This window comes from Vanacampus margaritifer, chromosome 11 (genome assembly GCF_051991255.1).
Source record: "Vanacampus margaritifer isolate UIUO_Vmar chromosome 11, RoL_Vmar_1.0, whole genome shotgun sequence".
NCBI classification, from domain to species: Eukaryota; Metazoa; Chordata; class Actinopteri; order Syngnathiformes; family Syngnathidae; genus Vanacampus; species Vanacampus margaritifer.
This window is the reverse complement of record NC_135442.1, coordinates 23,222,644-23,240,092: the sequence shown is the minus strand read 5'-3', so window position 1 is coordinate 23,240,092 and position 17,449 is coordinate 23,222,644. Positions and strand designations below refer to the sequence as shown.

Below are 17,449 nucleotides of genomic sequence, written 5' to 3'. Positions count from 1 at the left end.
ATTTCTAGTCCCTGATCGTAAAATGGCTGCAGGAGGGCAGCCGATAATGGTAAGGTCACCGCCGCAAGTTCCGATACCTTAAAATAAGACTGTATCAGTAATCACCCATCATAGTAAGGATGATACCACCTCTGCCTCATTTTAAGCCAGGAAAAACCCTGCAAGTGTTAAATTTGTATATCCGCTCCGTCCATTCTGAGAACTGTATGCAGAAAAAAAAATGTTCCTGTTGTCTTTTCTACTGTTTGCGTGCTGAAAAACGTCCACACCAAAAGCAAAGGGGTGCATTGTAGGGGGTGCGTTTGTATTGTAGTAGGGGGTTAGCATAGCATCTGGCTTTTTGCGTTCGGATCACGGCAGATTATAGCCTTCGATCGCCGCAAATTGTTTTAATTGGGTGGGGGTCGCTGTCTCTGCCTGTAGCGGACATTGAGTTTGATAATTTGGCAGTATTCTCAGCAATTACTCTTTATTTGTCTTTATTCATTATTAACTCTTTCACTGCCACTGATGTTAAAAGACGTCAAGTAAAAACCTACGGAGGGCCGCCAATGACGTTAAAAGACGTCATCCAATTTTTTTAATTTTTTTTTTTAAAACGGGTGCAGGCAAGCCTTCCGCAGCTGTGGTGAAAGTTTCAAGCAGGTCTATTGACCCTAATGACTATTTTTGGCCCCTAGAGGGCAGCGATGACTCTTTTTTGACAAGATTGGGTGGGCGTCAGTAGAAGACGTGAGGCGGGGCTAGAGTGTTGAGGGGACAATGGCTGAAGAAGCCATAATGGCGGCCGCTTGCAAGCAGCTCACGGTCGAGCCGTTTTTTTCAAAGACATCGACCAACGATAAAGAGCACATTGATGACGACGATGATCATCATCGATGATAATGATGGTGACTCCGAGGTTGACGGCGAAGTTGGAAGCGCTGACGCGGCGGCTATGACGCCGTTATAAAGGTTCACGGGCTAGCGATGCTGACACCGGAAAACACGGAGCACAACGCTCAGGCGGACGTTCAATCGGACGACGAAGAGTGCCCCGAGTCCAATGCGTATTCATCGGAGGAGTGTGTACAGTCTGCTACTTGCTATTTATTCCCCGGAAAAAAAGGCCGTCAAGAAAGTATAACGTCTGCACGCGAAACAGACAAAGCGAAAGTGAAACTAATCTGTTGTGCGAATCCTGGTCCCTCTCCTTGCACGCAGGAGAGCGTTATAAAAAGAAAAACTGTATTTGAAACATCCACATAATTGTAAGTAGTACCACAGTTGCACACATTTGTAAATAGTTTGCGAAATTGTTTTGTCAAATTGTTACACTGTTGAATGGAAATAAACGTATTTTGCAAACTAAAAACACTTTTTCATTGTTGGTGAAAGCGTTTTACAGAAGTAAAGCACTATTTAGGTGTTTGTGGCATCATTCATGGACAAAAAGAAGTGTACAATTCACTAGAGTGCATGAAATAACATCGTTTCACAAAAAGCTCTTTTTCTCCGCTTTTTGTTTCAAAACAGAATTTCGGTGAAAGTAACCATTTTCTATTGTTGATTACTGAAGAACGGAATAAGGTAGAAACAAACTTTTTTTTCTGATGAAAGATGAAAGTCCAATCTTTCATTTGGTAGTATGTGTGTTTACATAGTCCAAACACAACATTTTCTGTGGACCTTGAAAGATCAGTCAAAATGCTTAAATCGGCTGGCACTGGCGACAACCCGTTTCTGAAAACGTCTGGCAGTGAAAGAGTTAACCGCTTCGATTCGAAGTTAGCACATGATGCTAAAGAATACTTTTGCGGCTCTCTTCTTCGGCTGTCTATGAAGTACGTCATTATGTGGGTCCGACCCAGTGTGCCATTATGTGTTCAGACGGGGAGACACTGTAGTTTGTGTGGAAACGGGTTAAGGAGCGACTTTAGGTACGCTTTTGTATTGAATTTAATTATTTGGACTTGCCTTGAAAAAAACTTGTACAACCACATATTTTTAATGTGACTTATATGCCACTAGATATTTTACTTTTGTTTACGTATTTAGTTTTAATTCATTTTAATGTGTATTGTACAGGGTGTCTGGACACCGGTAAAAATATAAATGGCCCTAGAAATGTATCAATAAATGTGATGAAATCAACACTTTAATATAGGTTAATCACAATTTTCTGGCCGATCACCGATTCCCGATCTTGTGAAAAAAGTGTGACCTGCTGATCCATATTTTTGCAGATACCGATTTTTTTCATTCCAAACAAAATATACCTTCAGTGTCTTTTTTTTTTTTTCCAAGTGGTGTCGTGTTTGCGGTGATGAAGGCGAGTTCTGGTGATGTGCTGTTTGCCGCCATCCTCAAAAACGCAATGTTTGTTCAATCATTGGCATGCAATGTTTGTTCAATCATTGGCATTGCATCATCAAAGAAAGCAAGCGATTTTCAACACTCGAGATTGGTGAATCGTTTCTAAAATAAATAAATAAACATAAAAAAAATACACGCGTGAGGACGATCAATAGTATTGATTTGAAAAATGTTAAATTGACCAATTGTGATGTGAGGTATTGGCCCAAGGCTAGCGATATACAGGGCCAGTGCTGGTTCTCTCATGGCCACCACCCGAAAAGGCTTAACGTAGAACCCTGCATTAGCTACAGCATTATAGCATAGTGTCGGCCACTTGATTGCAATGTTGAAACTTTTCTTTAATCTGCAAAGCCCCACTCTAGGGTGTGCGCAAATGACGTGCCCGTGTACACTCTGACAGTGAAACGCTAGTGAGTAAAGTGAGGCGAAACGCCCCCTTTGCTTTTGGTGTGACTGTAGCATCATATTTAGGTGGCTCAATGTGTCCACTACCGCATACCGTACCTTTCAAGTTTTCATCTCCACCGAGTTAATGCAGTTAGTCAGAATGGGGAGTGTCGACAATATGTTTCTGTAAAATGGGTGAATGTTAAAAGTAATGAGTTTTCCAGCTGATTGGAAGAGCAAGCAAAAGGCACTCGACTTGTTGCAAAATATACTAAAAAAAATTAAAAATAAAGTTGGGGACTTTGGGCGTGAAGGCCCTCAAGTTACACGCGAAAGCCGGAAAGCACCAGCTCGCTATGACTTAAAGTCGGGTCTAAAATTATTCTCTTAACTGTCTGAAAAAGTAATTTAACTTAGTGATTCCTGCAAGAACCCTGTTCATCAGAAGAGTTATGAAAATATTTTAAGTTTGAAAAGTTCCTAAGTGCTACTTTAATGCGAGCAGATCGCGGATCTATCTTGTGAAAAATACATGCACTGTTAAGACAGCTGCAAGTTCTGGTTGGATGAAACTTCCACTACGGAAAAGCTTTTGTTTTTGCATTTCAAATGTCTTACCTAAACTAGAATTGTGCGTCGCATTGGAGCCAAAGGTACAAGCATGGTCTGTTGTGCATTTTGGTGCTGTAATCCTTGTAGCAACTACAGACTTCTTCTCGTCTTGCTTTTCTTTTCTTTTACTTTTGTTGCATTAGCATCAGAGATGCACAGAAATGAATTTTTTTGGCCGAAACTGGAAATGGAAAATGAGAAATACTTGGCCGAAAACCGAAACGCAGAAAAAATTAATGCCAATTTTTACTATCATTGCATTTATTATAATTAAAATTATAATATTTTTATAAAATATTTATTTAGCACTGACATTTTAACAAAGCACAATATAAATTGAAATGCGCCCACACCGCAGACATGTTGTCTAATGGTACATTAAACACCAAACGAGGGGTGAGCATTTTCTGGCGGTGAGATTGCACACTAGTCAACGTAGTTCACACGGGCGGGCACGGATGCAAGCAATGCGGGTATTGTGACGCGTTTATATTTTGATTGGGACACGGTGCTACGCACTTAAAATCTGCATATTCACATATTCACCAACATTTAAAAATAAACACATTTCTTTGTACCAGCCAATCAGCTTCGGGAACGGACTGCAAAGTCACACACAGCGTCCTGTACAGCTCCGTAGCCACTCAGAGATAGCGGTAAGTGTTGTGTTTCCGGGTTGATAGCAATACTGCTAGCATTAGCTAAAGTATTTAGCACGGCCACCGGGATGCTAGTGAAAAAATGGAAGCGTTCGAGTGGCTCTAATCAAAGAAAAAAGGGAATACGCTGCAGGAAAAAGAGTGGCTGACCTGTACTGCAGTACTCGGCAGTCTTTTCTCAGCCCACTGAAATGCTGTACACCAAGCGAAGCCCGTCTCCTCCGGTGTGTGTGCAATTAAGCTGCTGCGAGAATGCGACCAACCGGTACAAACTCACACGGTGAAACGCCAGCGAGAAGCTTGGCGGACACTCACCCTCGCTGTTTAATTCAAACAGACGCTTGCTTGCAAGTGGAGGAGTTCAAGTATCTTGGGGCCTTGTTCACGAGTGAGGGCAGGAGGGAGCGGGAGATCGACATACAGATCGGTGCAGCGGCTGCAGTGATGTGGGCTCTGTATCGGTCTGTTGTGGTGAAGAAGGAGCTGAGCCAAAAGGCGAAGCTCTCGATTTACCGGTCGATCTATGTTCCTACCCTCATGTTCCTACCCTCACCTATGGTCACAAGCTGTGGGTTGTGACCAAAAGTACAAGATCCCGGAGACAAGCGGCCGAAATGAGTTTCCTCTGCAGGGTGAGAAGCTCGGTCATCCGGGATGGACTCAGGGTCGAGCCGCTACTCCTCCGTGTGTAGAGGAGCTAGTTGAGGTGGCTCGGGCATCTGGTTCAGATGCCTCCTGGACACCTCCATGGAGAGGTGTTCCGGGCATGTCCCACCGGCGGAAGGCCCCAGGGACGACCCAGGACAGTTTGATTTGATCCGTGACTCAAATCCATGATCCGATCTGAACCATGTCTTTGTAATCCGTTGCTGTTACTGTCGGTGCTTAATCTCTCCTATCCCGTTTGTCTCATGTCCTAAATCAGTGGTTCTCAACCGCGGTCCTCTAGTACCAGCCTGTTTTTCATGTCTGCCACAGCCAACACAGGTGTTTAAAACGATTAGCTAATCAGCAAGCTCTGCATTAAGCCTGATAAGGTTCCTCAGCTGTGTTGGCTGTAGGAGACATGGAAAATAGGCTGGATAGGGGTACTCGGGGCTAAGAACCAGTGCCCTAAATGGCAGTAAAGTAGACGGAAGCAGTGGCGAAGAACTGCTTTCTAGACACTATTAATAGTATTCGACGTGACGGAAACGCGAGTCTGCTTTATCTAGTGTGGCGACTTTTCAGCGTAAGCAGCTATTGTTTACACTGAATGTTATTTTGTTACTGATAAATATCATCCCCAGCTTTGTCTAACGTCACTTGTGTAAAGAAGATGTATGCGGAAGGTTTAGATCAACACTCATCGGAGCCGTACGCGTTGAAACATTTGATTGACCGATTATAGCCGGGAGCGCATTACCGTGTTTTTAACATTAGAGCCAGGAGTGCACTAGCAATCTTCTACCTTTAATCCTGGGAAAGAGGACACGTCTTTTTGTTTTGTTTTTACAAATTCTCGGTCTCTTACCTGATGAAATGCATCAGGATATACAAGTGAGGGTGACGTGGCCCCCGTAGCATGTCCTGGAATTTTATTCGAGCATTTATGGCTGACTGATTCTCAGGAGTTATTAACCCTTTCACTGCCAGACGTTTTCAGAAACGGGTTGTTCCCAGTGCCAGCCGATTTAAGCATTTTGAGTGATCTTTCAAGGTCCACAGAAAATGTTGTGTTTGGACTATGGAAACACACATACTACCAAATGAAAGATTGGACTCTCAGCTTTCATCAGAAAAAAAAGTTTGTTTCTACCTTATTCCGTTCTTCAGTAATCAACAATAGAAAATGGTTACTTTCACCGAAATTCTCTCTTTTGAAACAAAAAACGGAGAAAAAGAGCTTTTTGTGAAACGATGTTATTTCATGCACTCTGGTGAATTATACACTTTTTTTTGTCCATGAATGATGCCACAAACACCTAAATAGTGCTTTACTTCTGTAAAACGCTTTCACCAACAATGAAAAAGTGTTTTTTGATTGCAAAATACGTTTATTTCCATTCAACAGTGTAACAATTTGACAAAACAATTTCGCAAACTATTTACAAATGTGTGCAACTGTGGTACTACTTACAATTATGTGGATGTTTCAAATACAGTTTTTCCTTTTGTAACGCTCTCCTGCGTGCAAGGAGACGCCAGGACTCGCACAACAGTTTACTTTCACTTTCACATTGGTCCGTTTTGCGTGCAAACGTTACACTTTCTTGACGGCCTTTTTTTCCGGGGAATAAAAAGCAAGTAGCAGACTGTACACACTTCCTCCGATGAATATGCATTGGACTCGGGGCACTCTCCGTCGTCCGATCGAACGTCCGCCTGTGCGTGCTCGGTTGTGTTCCGCGTTACGACACCGTCATAGCCGCCGCGTCAGCGGTTCCAATTTCGCCGTCAAGCTCGGATTCACCTTCATCATCATCATCGAGGATGATCATCGTCGTCATCAATGTACTATTTTAGCGTTGGTCGATGCCTTTCGTCTTGTAAGTGTAGAGCTGCTTGCAAACGCTCGCCATTGCCCGTTCCCTCCTCCATCTAGCTCCATCTAACGTCTTCTACTGCCGCGTCAATGCTTCTCAACCACGGAGTCACCACCCTCATCTTCATCATCGATGATGATCATCGTCGTCAACAATGTGCTCTTTCAGCGATGCTTTTGGTCTTTGAAAAAAAACGTCTCGGGCGTGAGCTCCTCGCGACCGGCCGCCATTTTTCCTTTGTCTTCCATTCTCATCTCCTGCTCGACGCTCTAGCTCCGCCTCTGACGCCCACCCGATCTTGTCAAAAGAGAGTCATCGCTGCCCTCTAGGGGCCAAAAATAGTCATTAGGCACAACAGACAGACTGGAAACTTTCACCAGACATGCTCTACCCGTTTCAAAAAAAAATCATTGGATGACGTCTTTTGACGTCATTGGCAGTGATCCGTAGGTTTTTACTTGACGTCTTTAAACGTCAGTGGCAGTGAAAGAGTTAATATAATAAAATTTAAAAAATCACACATTTCAATTAAATTGATCCTGTGATTAATATTTCCATAAATGAACATTTTAAAATTGAAAACCAATGAATGGGCTCAACCAAATGTCACTCACACATTTGACATACAATCCCACCACATTGCGTTTTATCGAAGATAAAGAATAGCTACAACTTGCTGAATCAAACTGTAAATGTCTTGAATCGCAGTCTTACCGGCTGCCTCTCGGTTTTTGTAGATTAATTTGTCCGTGGGATTGAGAGTTCAGTTTATTTTTTAATATATTAACGCTACTAAATGTAGAATATTTCATTTCAAATCGCTACTGCCACCTGCTGAGGAAAAATGAAACTACACATACCGTTCTTCACATACACACTACGCACATTACGTCACATCCGCAGACAGGGCTGGGAAATTCTAACCCGAATCTAGTCTGAAAACTATTTGGCCATAGGCTTGCAGGAGTACCCATTGTGAACAGCTAATGTGCTAATTAGAAGGCATTTCACTCCTAAGTGGTCAAATAAAAAAAAGTTATTTTGGGGAAAAAAGTTCCATATTGCAACTTTAAAGGGTTAATATTCCTAGAGAAACATCATGCGATCAGGAGAGGATAATTATATTAGTAACAACCAAATAAATAATATAGAGCAAACATGTCATTACAGTCGGGGTTCCTTTTATAATCATGAGTTGTTTTGTAACTTTTTTGGTTTTTATATTGAAGGTAATTGTTAAATTGATTAAAAAAAATAGATTTGATTGTTAAATAACCAATAGTCAACAACTATTACCGCCCAAAAAAAAAAATTTAAATAAAAAAACAAGAGTGAGAACAAAAGTACCGTTTTCAGTCATCGAAAATGAGAAAGAAAGTAAAATGTATTGACTGTTTTTAGCTGCCTTCAATAGGCAACATTGAACTGTCGTGCTTTTCTGCTTTGTCTTTGCTTCTAGCAGATCCAGCAACACACATGATTCTTCCAACCAATCAAATTACATATTCCCTTCTATTCTGCTCCCAATGTTTCCACATGACTTTGTTGCTAGGATTACTGACTTTTCAGACCCAAGTATAAGGATTTATTTTCTCCAAAGAAGCGTCAACATTTCTTGCTCCATTGTCCCACAGCAGAAACAGAAAAATTGTGAATGAGAAAAACTTGATTATCTTAACTTAATTAAAATATTGTTGGTAGCCCTCTGTTAATGAAAGAAAACCCCACAAAGGTCACTGAAATCACTTGAAACTAGTAACTAAATAAATAAATAAATAAAATCAGCCATTGCTTTTTAATTGTCGTTCAACATAATTATTAACTCTTTGACTGCCAGACGTTTTCAGAAAAGGGATGCCGTCAGTGCCAGCCGATTTAAGCATTTTGACTGATCTTTCAAGGTCCACAGAAAATTTTTGTTTGGACTATGGAAACACACATACTACCAAATGAAAGATTGGACTCTCATCTTTCAAAAGTTTGTTTCTACCTTATTCCGTTTTTCAGTAATCAACAATAGAAAATGGTTAGTTTCACCCAAATGCTCTGTTTTGAAACAAAAAATGGAGAAATCAAGCTTTTTGTGAAACGATATTATTTCATGCACTCTAGTGAATTTGAGACCTTTTTTTTTCCCATGAATGATTCCACAAACACCTAAATAGTGCTTTACTTCTGTAAAACTCTACCACCAACAATGAAAAAGTGTTTTTTGATAGCAAAATACGTTTATTTACATTCAACAGTGTAACAATTTGACAAAACAATTTCGCAAACTATTTACAAATGTGTGCAACCGTGGTACTATTTACAATTGTGTGGATGTTTCAAATACAGTTTTTCTTTTTGTAACACTCCCCTGCGTGCAAGTAGACGCAGCAGGATTTGCACAACAGATTAGTTTCACTGCGATTGCAGACGCTACACTTTTTTGCTGACTTTTTTTTCCGGGGAATAGCAAGTATATACCGCAGTGTGTGCTTGGCCATGTTGCCATCAAGTCTACTCAGGATCATGATACGGTGACATTACGGTGGTGTTACGTCTGGCTTCCTCATGTCCTTCAGTTCCTATACCGGGTGGTTGATCCATCTTATCCGCTCCATTCATGGTGGCATCGTAGTCCATAACCAGTGTCTTCTCCGTGATCAGACTGTACCCACTCCTCCGATGAATATGCATTGGACTCGGGGCACTCTTCGTTGTCCGATTGAACGTCCGCCTGAGCGTGCTCGGTTGTGCTCCGCGTTTTCCGGCGTTAGTATCGCTAGCCGGTGAGGCCTTATGACGGGGTCATAGCCGCCGCGCCAACGCTTCCAACTTCGGCGTCAACCTCGGAGTCATCATCATCATCATCGTCGTCGTCAATGTGCTCTTTAGCATTGGTCGATGCTTTTCGTGTTTGAAAAAAATGCTCAAGCGTGAGCTGCTTGCAACCGGTCGCCATTATGGCTTCCTCAGCCATTGTCCCCTCAACACTCTAGCTCCGCCTCACGTCTTCTACTGACGCCTACCCAATCTTGTCCAAAGAGAGTCATCGCTGCCCTCTAGGGGCCAAAAATAGGCATTATACTAACTCGACCTGCTTGATACTTTCAGCACAGCTGGCCAAGGCTTTCCTCCGCCCGTTTCCCCCCCCAAAAAAACAACAACAACTTGGTGAACGTCTTTTAACGTCTTTGGCGCTCCTCCGTAGGTTTTTACTAAACGTCATTTAACGTTTTTGGCAGTGAAAGAGTTAAAGACAAATTAATGAAACAGGCCTGGACAAAAATTATAGTACCCGTTAGGGGTGGGTGATATTGCCTAAAAATAATATCACAATATTTCAAAGAAATTTGCGGTGACGATATTTTTGACGATATTGGTAATAATTACGGAACAATAGATTTGTGATTGGTCCTTTGGAATAATAGAACTTTTATTGCAGCACAATATTTTTACCACAATTGAAATGCAAACAAAGTGCAAATATAGCAACCGTAACGGAATGAAATGGAAATAAAAACAGGCCAGGTAGTGTTTATCCTGCGAGGTCTAATTGTAACATAACTGCTTAAAGCACATAAAACACATTTACTAAACACAAACCTTCAGAAGTCAATTCCATTATTTTCTCCTGTGTGGTTGATCCTCGTGTTGTAGAGGCAAAAAAAAAAGATTCGGTAGCAGTCAGTCTGTGGCGTCATGCTCTGTACATCGCAGGCAAGTGTATTGTTGAAAAAATGTTCCCCCTGTGATTGTTTAGGCAGTGGTTATTTTGCCATAACCGGCAAGCCTCCTGTGAGCGTTATTTTGCCGTGAATGTCTCTGATTGGTCAATAAGAGTAGCGAAAAATTGCCGTGATTGCTTGTATACATTACTAGCGGGTATGAATAACGCTAATGTGCATGTTTACTCCCACCATGGAGAACGTGGGTTCAAACCCCGCTTTAGACCACATTTTACTACATTCGAAGGTTCGATATCAACATACTATCATATTAGGAAATGGATTATAATTTCTCTGAAATGATTAAACCCCACCTTAGACAGATTGTGTTTCAAGTTATTTTTATCCGTTTGTCATTTAACTGCAATTAAAAATTTGTCATCTTCACATAATTTATCTTTTAATTTCCTTCATACGCATTCAGCTTAGCATTCAGCTATTAACATTCAGCTTCCAGCATTCCCACGCAATTTCTGCAGAAATTGCACTTAGTCTAGTTGATTTAAAGATTCTCTATTCTCATGTCATGTCTTTGTCGTAGTTGCTTGTTACTGCAATACTCGTATAGCTCATAATACTGGAGAATAATTTTCCCTGCCTCAGAAATGTGCTTGATGCCAACAGTGACCAGACTCATCCGCTGATTACAGTCATGAGTTTGGGTTCCAGACTAGTGTTTTACATACTTGACCAATAAAACTGATTCTGATTTTGATCTACAATGTAGTCTGATTTCATGTCAGGCAGGGATTTAAAAAAAGAGTATTATTATTAAGTATATGTAACCTGCTCCGGCAAAAGGGTCCGTCCGCCTGTTGGAAATATGAGTGTTGAGAAATAGATTGTTTGGACAAAAATGTCGATTTTGACATTTCTCCACAAATAGCCTCATTGAGGTCTCTAGTTTCATATCCCAGCAGCACATAGGTCAAAAATGTAATTGAAGTGTATGAAAATAAGCAATTATTAGACAGTACCATCGTAACTAGGGAGTGTTTTTCGCATTGCTGCTAGCGAGCGCCGCGTCTTGGGCACCTGTTTACTAAAAACAACCCGAATTTCCCCGCCTCAAACGTCATTCACAAATGGTTTATATAAATGTTGTGAGGAAAACAACCCGAATTTCCCTGCCTCAAACGTCATTCACAAATGGTTTATATAAATGTTGTGAGGATAAGCGGTTCTGATGATGGGTTGATGGATGGACATAGCAACCAAAAAAAAGTCAAAGTAAAACATAATGTGACCATTGAGCACAAAAGTGAACAGGTGCACGTCATAACACGCCATCATACCCTGTAGCAGGGGATGTTGTCGGTCTGGTTACTGTGCTTTGTAATCCAAACGGAGATAATCTTCAATTACGGCATCTCTTTCTCAATGAATCGATTTCTACTTTTAATTCAAATTAACACATCTTTAACACACTAAGGCATGTCCACTGACAAGATGCAGGACAAAACTCTGTTTAACCATCATAACATTTTCATTTTCTTTGCGACTGACCAAAAGCATTTGAGACATAGCATCCATAAATTTATCCATGATAAACTTACTTGTCAAAGCTACACCAAATGGCAAATAATCTTTTAATTCACACAGGATTAAATCAAATTTCCCACTGCGGTAATATGACATAATTTAAGAAGGAAAATACCACAAGAAGCAACAATAAAGTAACCAAACTTTGGTTGATGCCTCAGATGATAAATTGTAAACTAGTTGAGGCGAATGTCATCTGTTAAGAGGTCAAACTTCCAAAACTTGTAAAGAGTTCAAATCTTAGAGGAGTTCCTTACTTGCTATTGGAATTGACTTTCGAGTGATATTTTGACATTTACTGAAAATTTGGGGTCAATATCTTTTTCCTAAGGGTAGTTAGTGGTTGCTATGGACATTTGAAAGATGCAAGTACCAAAACTTTAAACCCATTTTTCTCAAAACTAGGGATTCCAACCTGCCAACATTAAAATGTATGTAAGTTTGAGTTTATTTGAACATGAAAAAGAATAAAAACAAAGCAATAACAATAATAAACATACAACAACAAAATAAAATAACTACAAAACAGAAAATTTTCAACAAAGCGCACTTAACAATTTTCCATATTCAAAAGGGAGTGGGAAGATGTCGCAAGACTTATTAAATCCCCTCCCTTCTCCATTTAGTTTACGTCAATAGTAAATAAATAAAAAATACAAAAATATATTAACATAAAAGTAACTAATAATGAACCAGTCCATAACAATAATAATATTAAATAAATACTCAAGAGAGCTCATCATTATAAATCCACAGAAAAGATAGTAAAGCACAACCTAGATCTAAAAAGCAAACAATAACAAAACACAAGACACCAACCATAGTAAACATAAATATGTAGTCAACAAATCAGCAACACTCCTGATCACTTAGTGGTTCGCTACCCTCCCATTCTCTCTGTATCTCGTAATTACATAACTTTTATATTTAGTTTTAAATTGAATTGTATTTGTACATTGTTTTAAATTCTCACATAGACTGTTCCATAATTTCACCCCACAGAATGATATACAGAACCTTCTTCTCTTTGTTCGAATAATGTTAATTTTTAGGTTGTATTTCCCTCTTAATTTATAACCCCCCATCTTTCTTTCTAAACATTTTTTGAATATTTTGTGGTAACATTATTTTTAACTTTATACATAACCTCTGCTGTCTGAAAACTCACTATATCAACAAATTTCAAGAGTTTTAACTGTAAAATTAGTGTGTGTATGATCCAGATACCCAACCTTAGGTATTATTCTTATTGCCCTTTTTTGTAAAGGTATTAATGAACTGATTGAACCTATGTAATTATTACCCCAATTTTCAACGCAGTAACTGAACTATGGCAGAATTATGGAACAGTGCAAAAAAAGGAGCGAAGGGTAATCAAGTAACCATTTGAATTTATTCAATACTCCAATGCTTTTTGATCATTTAACTTTAATAACTTTGTCTATTTTTTTTATTTAGGTACTTTACATGTATTATGTATTATTTTAAAGGGAATTAAGTGCAGAATTTGAATATATGAATATCTCGATTTAGATTTTTTTTTTTAGACTTGAGGACCCTTTTGCTAGATATATATGTAATGTACATATGTAAACTTCTGGTTTCAATTGCATATGCAATATTTTTGTTAATTTTGAGTTCTGCGCTTGTCTGTCGTAATGGTTTCCAACTCTGATTTTTCTGTCAGGCTGAAGATCAGTTGCGCATTGTGGAGGAGCAAAGAAAAATTCATGAGGAACGCATGAAACTGGAGCAGGACCGACAAAAGCAGCAGAAGGAGGAGCAAAAAATCATCCTGGGCAAGGGCAAGTCCAGACCCAAGCTCTCCTTTTCCCTCAAAGCCACTGAGTGAAGGAGGGAGCGTTCCCTTTCAACCCCATCCAGCTCATCCAGTCCTCCCATGTCGACTGCTCGCTTCATTTTGGAAGTGCTGAATGAAGGAAGAGAAAAAGTGGTGTAACCTCATGTTTAAACTTGCAACCCATCTAAAGGTCCAAAGCTTCCCTCCTGGCAAGGAAGAACAGATAGACCTTGATGGACCTGACTTCTCCTTGCCTCACGCTGTTTCTTTTCTTGACCGCTGCACCTAAAACAGTTTGTGCTGTTGTCTTTTTTATGTTAGTTTTTTAGGGAATGTGAACTTTTGATGTAGAATGCTTTAACATCACCTTTACCCGAAAGTAAGTCTTAACTTTGTGTAATGAGTAACTCCTCTTACATCTACACACGCAGGTACAATGATGAAGAAGAAGAATTGTGACGTCTAACTCAGATGACTGTAAAGTGTCATGTGCAGCTTGGGAGCTGGCCTTGGCTTTTCTGATGATACTTTGAAAATGTAGTACAACAGATCTTTGAAAAGTATAATTATTTCCTTCTCTTTTTTCAACCACCCCCATTTTGTCGTTTGTTTTGTTTGCTGGTCTTGTTACCTCCTTGGAATTCATTCAGTACCATTAAAATAAAGCCTCCCTCCCAAGCTGTCTATGACAAACCCTTAGACCCCATTTTTTTTTCTTTTTGTGAGCAGTGGAGAATGAACAGTTCTGTAAGATGTAATTTTGTGAATCGTTGCTGTGATGTGCTAATTCCCACTCGTTCTTTCATGTTTAGAACAATCCACTATTATCGAACAGGTCACAGTAATAACTTAAACCTTTTTTTTTTTTTTACTTGGTACCGAAATGTCAAACTACATCAATTATGTTCTTTAGCCCTGTAATTGTAAATTACCTGGCAAGTTGCATCCCTTGGTAAGTCTGGAAGGGTAGAGGATGGCCAAATTCAGGTAAGATATGGATTGAGGTCAGTGAGTGAGTGAGTGAGTGAGTGAGTGACGGACGAGCTGACCTCAGGTGGGTATGCTGGTTTATGTGGGTTTCCTCGTGTAGCTTTTTCAACTGTCACAAGAATTAACCAATAAAACCATTGAGACGTTTTGACTGTTGTTGTTATTGTACATCAGACAATGTGTGGTTTCGATCACCTTAAATTATGCTCAGAGGTGGCAAATCCAGGTCCAAAAAGTAAAAATCCTGCCACAGTTTGGCTTTAGCCCCAGGTACTAGCTAGCGAGCTCCCTAGCTAGATCCCTGGGTGTTGGTTACCTATTAGGGTAACAATTTATCACTATCCGCCATTTTGGTTGTTTACTTTTGCCTCGAACGCTTTTCAGGTCAAAACTTCCAACCATCCTCGAATGCAGCATTATTGCTGATGTTGTCAGTTCAGCATCCACTTGACCAATATCATCGCCAATGTACCGAAACACAAAATGCCTTAACCACGTAATTTTACAATTGTATTTTACCGTCGTTCGATTGCAACATAACGCAGGTAGGATTTGTTGTTGACAGATATCTGCAGTGCAAAACCACTTAGGTTTTGCAAGTTAAATGGTTTCTTCGATGAAACCTTTAGAGAGATACTTGACTCATTGAGCCATTTTTAGCAGTAAAAAGTTAATATTTTGTCCAGAATGAATGATAACTACAAAACTTTTGCACAATACCTTTAAAAACTCATTTTTCCACTTGCTTCCGACTAAAGATGACGTCACCTGTGCTGAGGAAAACAGGTGACCATGATTGGTCGTTGCCTACTTCCTCGGCACGGGTGACATCTTCAGTTGGCAGCAAGTGGAAAAAATGTTTTTTAAAGGTATTAATTGTATACAAAAAATAATGTTCATTCATATAATAATTCATAATTCATTCTGGACAATATAACTTTTTACTGCTGAAAATAGCTCAGTCAAGTATCCCTTTAGACACTTTTTGTACACCCATGTTTGAAATCGTGATTACTCTATATTTTAGGTTTTATAGAAACTGTTGGTATATTGTAAGTTGCAATACGGGTGCAAGTTTATGTTGGAGTTGAGCCGGGCAGTGCCCCTCCTAGGGTTTGAAGGCACATCTCCAGCTCCACAGCTGGAAAAGCACAACTGACGAGACCACTACCAGTTTTGCTACTAAACTTTTTTTTCTTCTTTTTTAAAACTCTGGTGAAAGCTAAATACTCACATTTCCTTCCACACGTCTGTTGCAGGTGTGATGTGAACTATTAAAAGTTTTATTACTGTTGTTGGTATGTGTATTCATGGTTTAACATACGCGTGTTCGTGTGATTTGAAGGCCACGCGCACTTCAACGACCTGCTGGAGAAGCAGAAACCAGCCCGGCGTAAACATATGGCTGTCAGTTGTTGCTTTCAAATTAATGCTCATTATAATTCAGCAAAGCTTTATGCACAACTGTGAAACTGAGTAGATATAAGTCAAAATTTCAAATTAAAGTGCTGTTCAATTAATTTAATTTAAAAAATAATATAAATGCTGCAATGTTCGCGTGCATGTCCCCGAGCGCTGTCTTTTTGCCATATGGGATGAAGACGTGTTCAGCAAGGAGATCAATCAAACTTGTAAATTGTAACAGTTTGGCAACTTTCAGTTCATGGCAATGACTTCATAAGTAGGTATTTTACTCAACTGTCACATGCAGGCAGAATTTTGCAATTAGCTTATACAAAAAAATTATAAATACTTAAAAGAAATGTCAAATCAAGTTGCAATGCACTCAAGGCAGGTTTAGATATGTTTTATTACACTAAAACTGTAGGTCTTAATGTTGGTCTGGAGACGGAAAATGGGAAAACGTTGGATCAAAGTTCTAAAAATCTAATACATTTGGTGCGATTTCCCTTTAATTCCTCTGTGAATAAATTCAGCGTCAAACAAGCCTGTGGCTCTATTTGTGTTTATTCCAGGCCAGGACAAGTGGCAACGGACTCCTAAATTATCTCCTTGGTGTGTCAGTAACGTAATTATTGGCTGGGCAAACAAACGCAATCCACAGCGGCTGCCTTTAAACGGCACTGATCAAATTAAGTTGTTAAAAATACGCCACATTTTCACACGTTCGTATTGTTGAGCTGCGGTCTTTAATAGACGACCATGAACAAAGATTTTGCGTGTCAGTGTGTGTGTTTGTGTCTTGTCTCGAAGCGAGACCGTCAAAGTAGAAATAAGACTGTGAGCATGGGCTGTTTCAATCTTTAGTCTGAAAGAACTTGCTTGTTGATATCGAGGTAAAAGTATTCTATGTAATAAAGTTACCATGTAAATTTGTTGTCATTTGTCATTAAAGAAAAAAAACGAGTGCTGTGCCATCATTGTCTGACTCTGATTTATTAAACTTTGGAACTCTATTTGTATTTATGTGGCCTCTTGAACTATTTGGAAATAAAAAGATAATTAAAGAAAGGAAGAAATAATTTAATTATAAATAAAGATTTTTTGCATATACAAATTATAATCAACATAAAGTGTCATCTTTTGTGGATCGTAGTAAAGCTCTGTTCTCAAAAGGAATAATTAACTGGATTTTAAATAAAGTTTTCAAGTGATTGGCAGGTGATTCTCGTGGCATATGACAAGTTTGGTTGAACCATTCTGTTATGGGGGAGATGCTGGGTTTCTAGGACACTGAAATTGAATAGCCTACTGAATATAAAATTCATTTTATGAACTTATATATATATATATTATTTAAATATACTTTGTAAATATATTTTAAAATCTAACGTACCCCCCGGAGTGCCTTAACGTACCCCCATGTGTACATGTACCCCCATTTGAGAACCACTGGTATAA

The 17,449-nt window shown here is 39.5% G+C and overlaps 1 protein-coding gene across 2 annotated transcripts in view; it reads left to right on the top strand.

Annotated features, from left to right (window-relative positions):
- The window catches only part of LOC144060277 (arginine and glutamate-rich protein 1-B-like), a 31,715-nt gene extending 16,980 nt beyond the window's left edge, over positions 1 to 14,735 (top strand). For both annotated transcript variants that reach the window (XM_077579648.1, XM_077579647.1), the window contains one exon: positions 13,484 to 14,735. In XM_077579648.1, coding sequence (XP_077435774.1) covers positions 13,484 to 13,541 — 58 coding nt within the window. In that variant the 3' untranslated portion in view covers positions 13,542 to 14,735. The remainder of the gene's footprint in view (positions 1 to 13,483) is intronic.
- The last annotated feature ends 2,714 nt before the right edge of the window (positions 14,736 to 17,449 follow it).